At 36.5% G+C, this 8682-nt stretch overlaps 2 protein-coding genes across 10 annotated transcripts in view; both read right to left on the reverse strand.

Annotated features, from left to right (window-relative positions):
- The window catches only part of LOC111455525 (peptidyl-prolyl cis-trans isomerase FKBP12), a 3942-nt gene extending 3578 nt beyond the window's left edge, over positions 1 to 364 (reverse strand). Inside the window, exon 1 of the mRNA XM_023097240.1 lies at positions 177 to 364. Within this exon, the coding sequence (XP_022953008.1) occupies positions 177 to 264 (88 nt within the window). The 5' untranslated portion in view covers positions 265 to 364. The remainder of the gene's footprint in view (positions 1 to 176) is intronic.
- Positions 365 to 1205: 841 nt separating this feature from the next.
- The window catches only part of LOC111455180 (calmodulin-interacting protein 111), a 13975-nt gene continuing 6498 nt past the window's right edge, over positions 1206 to 8682 (reverse strand). For 2 of the 9 annotated variants that reach the window (XM_023096740.1, XM_023096749.1), the window contains 10 exons: positions 7128 to 7972; positions 5894 to 6098; positions 5352 to 5559; positions 4686 to 5209; positions 4001 to 4427; positions 3823 to 3903; positions 3474 to 3664; positions 3203 to 3384; positions 1772 to 2456; positions 1206 to 1530 (listed from right to left, as the gene is read on the reverse strand). In XM_023096740.1, the coding sequence (XP_022952508.1) occupies positions 2375 to 2456; positions 3203 to 3384; positions 3474 to 3664; positions 3823 to 3903; positions 4001 to 4427; positions 4686 to 5209; positions 5352 to 5559; positions 5894 to 6098; positions 7128 to 7972 (2745 nt within the window). In that variant the 3' untranslated portion in view covers positions 1206 to 1530; positions 1772 to 2374. The remainder of the gene's footprint in view (positions 1531 to 1771; positions 2457 to 3202; positions 3385 to 3473; positions 3665 to 3822; positions 3904 to 4000; positions 4428 to 4685; positions 5210 to 5351; positions 5560 to 5893; positions 6099 to 7127; positions 7973 to 8682) is intronic. The other 7 variants (XM_023096748.1, XM_023096745.1, XM_023096743.1 and 4 more) reach the window with 7 other exon arrangements.

The following is an 8682-nucleotide window of genomic DNA, read 5'->3' on the forward strand; positions in this document are numbered from 1 at the left end:
AAAAAAAAAAAAAAAAAAAAAGAGCGAAGAAATTGGATCTGGTTCGAAGTATGGACTAAAATGAACACGATTACAGTCCCAAACATTGATCCACAGGCATTTTCTTGCAACCATACAGATTAAACACATGGAGATTAGGGTTTTGTAGAAGAGAGAAATGGATAAGGGGAACAGACCGAATCCGGTGCAGTGGACGGTGACCAACTGTCCTGGGACGGGTTTGGGACCGGTTCCAGATCTCAGCACCTCCTTCTCCACTCCCATTGTTCCTTTGTGTTGCGAAGCTCTCTCTCTGTGGTTTGTTTGGTTAAGGGGGGGCTTAGGGTTCAAGTACCTCCACAGCTTAATCTTGGTTATAGACGATACTTTATTTTATAGAAATTTTAATAGAAAATGCATAAAGAAAATTTCAAAAATCATTAAAAATAAATATTATTTTAAATAATGAGAATAGCATTAATGTTTTAAAAACATAGCAATATTGCCACTTTTGGAATGAAATTATTAATATTTTTATTAAAAATTATTATCCAACTCTCACGAGTTTTATAAATTTAAAAAAAAAAAAAACTTTTATCGATGGTATATAAACAAAACTGATAGTAATATTATAACAGTATAAATTCATCCCTAGTAGATATTGTTTTCTCGAGGCTATCCCTGTTAATATAGTTCTCTCTAGGCTATCCTGGGTAATATTGTTCGGTTTAGACTCTTCCTTTCAAGCTTCCCTTCAAAGTTTGTTAATATAGTTCTCTCTAGGCTATCCTAGGTAATATTGTTCGGTTTAGACTCTTCCTTTCAGGCTTCCCTTCAAGGTTTGTTAATATAGTTCTCTCTAGGCTATCCTGGGTAATATTGTTCGGTTTAGACTCTTCCTTTCAAGCTTCCCTTCAAGGTTTTAAAACGTTTAGGCTTTTTCTCAGGCTTCCCTTCAAGGTTTTAAAACGTGTATGCTAAGGAGAAATTTTCACTATAAAGAATATTTCGGTTCGCTTACAACTAATGTGGAATTTCACAATCCACCTCTTTCGAGGCCAACCTCCTCTAACACTATTCTTCTCTCCAATCAATGTGGGATCTCACAAACACATTTTAAAACTTATCGATGGAGATAGATGCTTATTAACTTAAGTTTGAAAAGCCAAATAATTTTCAAACGGGATCTAAATGAATCCACGGAAGAAAAAAAAAACAAAACGAGAAACACAAGAAATGGAATATTAGTTTCGGTATAATACTTCGATTTTCAAATAATTATTACAACAAAAATGAATAAATACACCAAAAAATGGGGTAGAAAAACTAGAATTATAATGAAAAGCTAACTCCAATTCAAAAGTAGCAAGAGATCTTCATTTCTAAAGTCTCTTCAGCTCCAAACTCTGCCGCCAAGCTTTCACAAGCCTTCAAAGAAAGCAACAGCCCAAAGAACATAACATCCATCGTACACCCACAGCACTTGTGCTTCAACCCTCTGCAGTTCATAAGCCTCCAGATCTGTTCTATCTCGCTCCTGAAAACTACTCTCTGCACAATACAATAATACTTCGTTCATTTGTATTGCTATTAATGATTTCAATCCAAGATGACCAAGAATCAGATGGGATGGGAGCAGCTGAATAGATGAACAGTGGTTATATATTAAATATTTTAATCTATTTAAGCATCATCCCCCAATCACAGGTCTTCCCAAATCTCAAATTCGTGTTCGGAATTGTAAGCTCGAAAAAGAGAAAGAACGAGAATTTTGAAAAGAAAACGAGGATACCTTCAGAGCAGCCCATAATTTGTAAATGGCATCTTCATCCTTTGGGGACCTCAGTTTAAACAGGGTCTTCCAAAAGAATTGGTGGCAGTCGTTGATTCTATTTGAAATGACTTTTCAAGCGTTTAAAAACTTGTTTTTATGTTTAAAAGAAATAAAGAAGAAGAAGCGCATAGTTACTGTTCCAAGCTCACTAGTTGAAATAACCCATCAGAGAGTACCTTGTTCTTGAACAGTGGTTATATATCAAACGTCTAACCAAAACTCAAATTCGTGTTCGGAAATGTAAGCCGAAAAGGAGAAAGAACGAGAATTTTGGAAAGAAAATGAGGGTACCTTCAGAGCAGGATTTGTAAATGGCAGCTTCATCCTTCAGGGACCGCTGTTTAAACATGGTCTTCCAAAAGAATTGGTCGCTGTCGTTGAATCTATTTGAAATGACTTTTTAAGTGCTTACGTACAAAAATAGCCCATAGTTACTGTTCCAAGCTCACTATAGTTGAAATAACCCATCAAAGATTACCTTGTTCTTGAGTGATTGCCATGACAGAACAATTGCTTGAAGACAATGTGTAAATGAATCACCAGCAGCCAATTTGTAGCTGCTCAATTGAAGCCTTCAAGCGTATGATGAACCCAAGCTGGAAACCGAGAAAAAAGTAACGCAGCAGATTTCACGAGGGGCCTGCTTTATAACAGAGAAGAATTGTGGGGGAAAAGAGTTATTACATCAACAGATAGAACACTTGCAAAAGAAAACTATACAAATAATGGTAAACACCTACCTAGAATGAATATATACTCCTATGAGTTGCAACTAAATGTAGTAAAGTCGAGAAATAACCAACCATAGTAGGTTGCGACCAAATTTTGAAATACGCTACCACGGCTTCTACAACTTCAAACTCTCCCTCTCTAATATTCGTAAACCAACCGTATTCATTCTCATATATACTGGTCACTACCTTATACGTGTGACACAACTCGTAAGTTCTAAGTTTTTTCTCAGATAAATCGCCGTACGTACCCATTTCTATTCAAGGAACATTAGTGACCAGATTCACAAGACATAAACATTCCATAAATAGCTCTATCTCAATATGAAACTTTCCAAGATATGCAACACCAATTTGGAGGAGATCACAAAAATACTCTTCAAATAATAGTAATCAAACAAGAAGAATGTCAGCAGATTCCTTTCAGTGTTTGAAACAAAAACCTGATGCAGTTTTATGCTGTAACGGCTCAAGCCCACCGCTAGCAGATATTGTCCTCTTTGGGCTTTCCCTTCCGGGCTTCCCCTCAAGGTTATTAAAACGCGTCCGCTAGGGAGAGGTTTCCACACCCTTATAAAGGGGGTTTCGTTCTCCTCCCCCAACCGGTGGAATCTCACAAAAACTACCAAGTTAAAATAATGAAAGAAGATATACTCACCAAATCGAAAACCAGTTAGATCCTGATAGCTGACATACAACATTGTCTTCTTGTGAGCTAGAACAAACAAGCCTTTCAAACCTAGATGATAATTCTCGATAAGGTTCAGTTTCAGATGGCTTCACATGTCCAGCTGCAGTTTCTAAATGTTGCATACTTATTTTTGAAGCCTCAAGGTTTTCCTGAAAATAAAAGTAAGATCTATATTATATATAAATAAAACTTTAAATGAAGTTTGGAAGGCCGGAAGAACAACAGGAACTCCATAAACCTCAAGGGCAAATAAGGCTGCTTCTCTGCAAATTAATGATATGTCAGCCCCTGTACACCCAGGGGTAAGAGAAGCCAACTTCCTTGTGCTGACATCTGGGCTGCAAGGAACTTTGCACAAATGGATACGAAATATCTCTTCTCGTTCGGATTCATTTGGAGGCCCAACATATAGCAACCGATCAAAACGTCCTATTTGAACTTACAGTCAGCTAGTTTGATACAATAATTTTCTTATTAAAAAAATAAAAATAAATCAATCAAAACTGGACATGATGCATTTGAACTGCGATTGTTGTATTTGTAGATGGGTGGCGTATAAGCGTACAGAAGTTTCGTACGGGTAATACCTGGCCTTAGAAGGGCCGGATCAATCTTATCTGGCCGATTCGTAGCGGCAATGACAGTGACACCAACTCTCTGATGTAAACCTAAATTTTAGAAAGAACTTGTATAGATTGTAAGAACCAGGAAATATTGACGATTGAATATAAAAAATTAAAAAAAAAAACAAAAAGTTCTACTGACCATCCAATTCAACAAGAAGTTGACTCATAACTCTATCAGAGACAGAAACCCCATCACTTTCCTTCCCACGAATGACAGCAAGACCATCAATTTCATCAAAAAATATGATTGATGGGGCATTAGCTCTTGCCTTAGCAAATAGAGATCTAACAGCCTTCTCAGATTCACCAACCCATTTACTGAAAAGTTCTGGGCCCTTTACTGCAAGGAAATTTAGTCCTGCTTCAGAAGCTACGGCACGTGCCATTAGGGTTTTGCTACATCCAGGAGGTCCAAACATTAACACTCCTGTTGGAGGTCGAGTCCCTATTCGCTTGAATGCATCCTGATGTTTTTGAGGCCATTCCACTGCTTCCATCAATTGAACCTTAACCTCCCCTTGTCCACCAATATCTTCCCATTTTACCTTTGGAACCTCAAGTATGACCTGAAATTAGGTGGACTTTCATTAGATATTTGACCATCATATACGATTCAGATTTTAGTAAGAAATAAGATTAAAGAACAAAAAAGATTACAGGAGTCATGGTTAAAAAATAATCTAGAAGGTATACGAAAATGAAGCTAAAAGATGAATAACGTTCGAATGCTTAAAAGTATTGCAGTTTGCTAAGGACCCCAGTTCCATAATATACTGTCAGTTTTTAAAAAGATGATTATCACAAAACCAAAATCATAGACAAACCTCTCGCATGGCACTAGGCCGCACTTTCATTCTAGCCATCTCAAAGTCTTCAAAAGCAACCTTCAATCTACACTTGATTTCAGAAGAGTTAAAAATATCCTCACTATCAGCAACCACTTCATTCGAGGACACACATGCTAAAGACTCAGATGTAAGAGTATCTTCAGAAAACGATAAAGGCGCTGAGTTTGAGCATATGCCTGATATACTTCTAGCATCTTTTGAGAGAACAGGTTCCGAAATTATATGATCGACATTGGCTTCGTTATCCACCTTAGTAACCATATGTTGTTCCTCTGCTATAACAGATCTACCAGAACTAACGCAATCAGTAGAAACTTTAAACTCATGATATCGCCTTATACAGATTAAGGCAGCCTCATTGCAAAGGGCAGCCAAATCGGCACCCACAAATCCATGTGTAACCATAGCTAGATGTTGAACTTGCACTACTGAAAGAGAGTGCTCCATTTCACTTAGTATTGTGTGTAGAATATCTAACCGTTGATTGGGAGATGGCACACCTGTATAAAGCTAGGTACATTAGTAAAAGAATATTAGCTTTTCTAAAACTTTTTTCTTCAAGCATTGCTTGAAGACTAAAAATAAATTTAAAATGTGATGAATATTAGAACTGGAAAGCATATGCAGAAACTATATAATCACCTATTTCAATTTCCCGGTCAAGTCTCCCAGGCCGCCTTAATGCAGGCTCAATGCTATCAGGCCTGTTGGTAGAAGCAATTACAAGTGGCCCACCACTTCGGTTGATCCCATCCATTAGATTAAGCAAAGTAGCAACAATTCTTTGAGACAGCTCTTCACCTCCATCTTTTCTTGCAGGCGCAATAGCATCCAACTCATCAATTAATATCTGACAATAAAAGTTATAGAGGAAAATTAAACAGCTTCCGTAAAGAGAATTTACTGATGGGGATAGTCAGTCACTCAATGATAAATGTCAATTATGCAGGCTTCTTCAGCCTTACTTCTTGTCCACTTTTTCCAAATCAACACTTGTGTAATTGTGAAGGTACTACTCGTGACGTCTGCGCATACATTCAAACTTCAATGAATTATCCTAATCTTAATAATCAATATTTGATAGTGAAACTTAAAAATTAACAACAGAAACAATTTCTGAAGAACTAACTTGAAGGAGAATCAAGACACTCAAGGAAAATAATCAAGAATTCAAGAAATCTAACCACAGCAGGCGCAGCTTGCCTTGCCTCCTCAAAAACACCATGCAAGGCCTGTTCACTTTCCCCATGATATTGACTTATAATTTCAGGTCCATTCAAATAGAATAAGTTGACACCAGCGTTGTGAGCAGATAATTGAGCCAAAGAAGTTTTTCCCGTACCAGGAGGACCATGAAGAAGTACACCCTTTGTGGTTCGTAAACCAAGGCTAAACAGTTACATGGACAATTATCATTTTAGATTATGCTAATGGAAGTGTAACAAAAGGTTCAACAAACTACAAAAAAGGATTTGTAAGAAAATTCCTCTAAAGGGTTGGGACTACACACATAAACATCCCTTCTTTCCAGCCTAAAATGAAACTCCCAAGAAAGGAACAGTTACAAAACTCTACAAATATTCAAGAGGAGAAAACGATAAACTTTTAAGCATTTGAAAACCACGGAAGCTACAAGCCTACAAGGAGATTTAATTTTTTTTATGGAAAACGAGAAAAAGAACAAATACAAAGGGCCAACAAAAAGAAAAGACCACCAAGAAAGGAAGCAACCAAAAACCAAAACTGGAAACAAAAAGGGGATCTAATCAGCCAGGATAAAATCTGAGTGATAAAAAAGAAAAGAAAAACTAGTCACAAACACCCGCTGAGAAGTATTGAAGCCATCTAGATACCGAAACTCTCTCCAATTTCAATGGGCTACATAGAGATATAATCTCACATTCTCAAATATATAAAACTGCAATTTTTAGTTATGAAGCCAATGACAAGCCATCCAGATCTCACATCAAAAATCAATTTCAAATAAATAAATACATGGTGTCTAAATTCAGATTTCACCATAGAACAATAAACCATTTAGAAATGCATTCAATCTGGCTCATAGAGCCCATTTATTCAAAGTGATCTAATGGTTAGGTTTATTCAAAGTGATCTAATGGTTAGGTGACAGTTATATAACACTAACTGAAAATAACAGTTAGTAACTAACAGAATAACAACCTAATAGAAGAATACTTCGGAAAAGTAAAACTGACTCATCCTAGCTAATCAACGCCAACTTCTATGTTCAAATTCGACACCGCCATCCTATCTAAAGAAGATCAGATAAGGAGTATTCATTAGCAAGGATATGATTTAACAGCACATTTAGAAATGTCAGTTGCACATTCAATCAGAATAGGGTGCCAGCAAAACAAGGTCAGTCCAAATAATAAATTCAAATTGCATATATCATACCTTGACACGGTGTTATTTAATGATGAGGCAATTATAATGTCCTTTAAAACTGAATATTCTTTAGAAAGACCACCCAATTTCCAAACTTTAGGCTTTACTTTAGCTCTCATATTTAGATTTTGAGGATCCACTTTTGATAAAACTCTTTCTTGCACTGTCTCTGAGACTGTAGTTGATTGAACATTTATAAATACTTTTGTCAACTGGTCTATACTGAAAGCATAATCCACATATTCATTTGATGAAAAATGTTGAAAATGATCGTCGCTTCCACTGTGCATAGAATCATACGAGTCATCATATCCCGACAGTCCTTTACCACCCCTCACATGGAATGTACAAAGATCTGAAAGTACTGGGAAAGTTACAAGATTACCCCGCAGCAAACAACGTTTATACAACTCATTGGAAGCAATCGTCTGTAGAGTTTTTCTAACACTATCATCTCCTAAGGCCTCCTTAATAAGTGAATGAGCGCATGGCCTCTCTACAAGTAAATTTGATACTGCATCATCACATTTAGGAGATGTAGACAGCATGGTGCTTGGGGATGCTAGATTACCATTTTCACTATGACCATGAACCTTCCTTGAATAAATAGTTGAGGAAGAGAATAAGCTGTCTTTTTTTGATACATTGGTTGAAGAAACTAGCTCCAGGAACAGTTCCTTACAATTGTATATTCCCAGAGATTCAACTTCTGTGCTTTTCAATTTCCCATTTTCATTTAATGCATCATTGCATACGTGGGTCTTTAACGGGAAGATAAACACAACACGACCAATTGTAGGGCAACCCAAGGTAAACGACAGGGTTGTTGATAATTGCACTCCATCATTTAACTCCTATGAAGTAAGAGAAATTAAGCATAAGAACAAATTTCAAGCTACAGTTCGTGTACATATTTTCAAACTGAAGATTAGAAGTTAGAAACAATAATAGTTCTACTTTTTCTTTTTTTCTTTTTCCAACTTGAGGACAAGGAGAACAACAGTTCTACTTTCAAAATAAGATAAGAAAAAAAAATTCAAAATAAGAAATGTGAACAAAATAAAACCTGCAATGTCTATATAACTTGGCATAATATAATGTGAAGCCCTTTTTCCATTTCCCTCTTCTCCTCTTGTTCATTTATTAACTGTCATTTATTAACTGTCGCATCTACTATGGTGACAGGCCCTTAATATTACCTAGGCAGGAAGAACAAAGAAGGGAGGCCCAATAGGAAAAATCAGGGTAGTCATTAGGCAGGAAAATAGTTAGAAGGACCGTGAGAAGCGGAGGGACCCGTAAAGAATGATATGAATGTAAATAGTTAAGATAAAATATGTGGGGGATAGGAAAACCCAATTATTTTGGGAGAAGAGAAGCTCTCATACCACCTCAATTAGACTAGTTTGATATACACAATGAAACTATTACTTTGACTTTCTTTTTCTTTTTCTTTTTTCTTTTTTTCCTTTGTAGAATCATGGATGTGGATGAGAAAATTACAAGAAAGCAATAAATTCTTTTCTTTTTCTCTTTCTTTCCCCCCCCCCCCCCCCCCCCCCCC

Source organism: Cucurbita moschata, unplaced genomic scaffold, assembly GCF_002738365.1.
Source record: "Cucurbita moschata cultivar Rifu unplaced genomic scaffold, Cmos_1.0 Cmo_Scf00017, whole genome shotgun sequence".
In the NCBI taxonomy this organism is placed as follows: domain Eukaryota; kingdom Viridiplantae; phylum Streptophyta; class Magnoliopsida; order Cucurbitales; family Cucurbitaceae; genus Cucurbita; species Cucurbita moschata.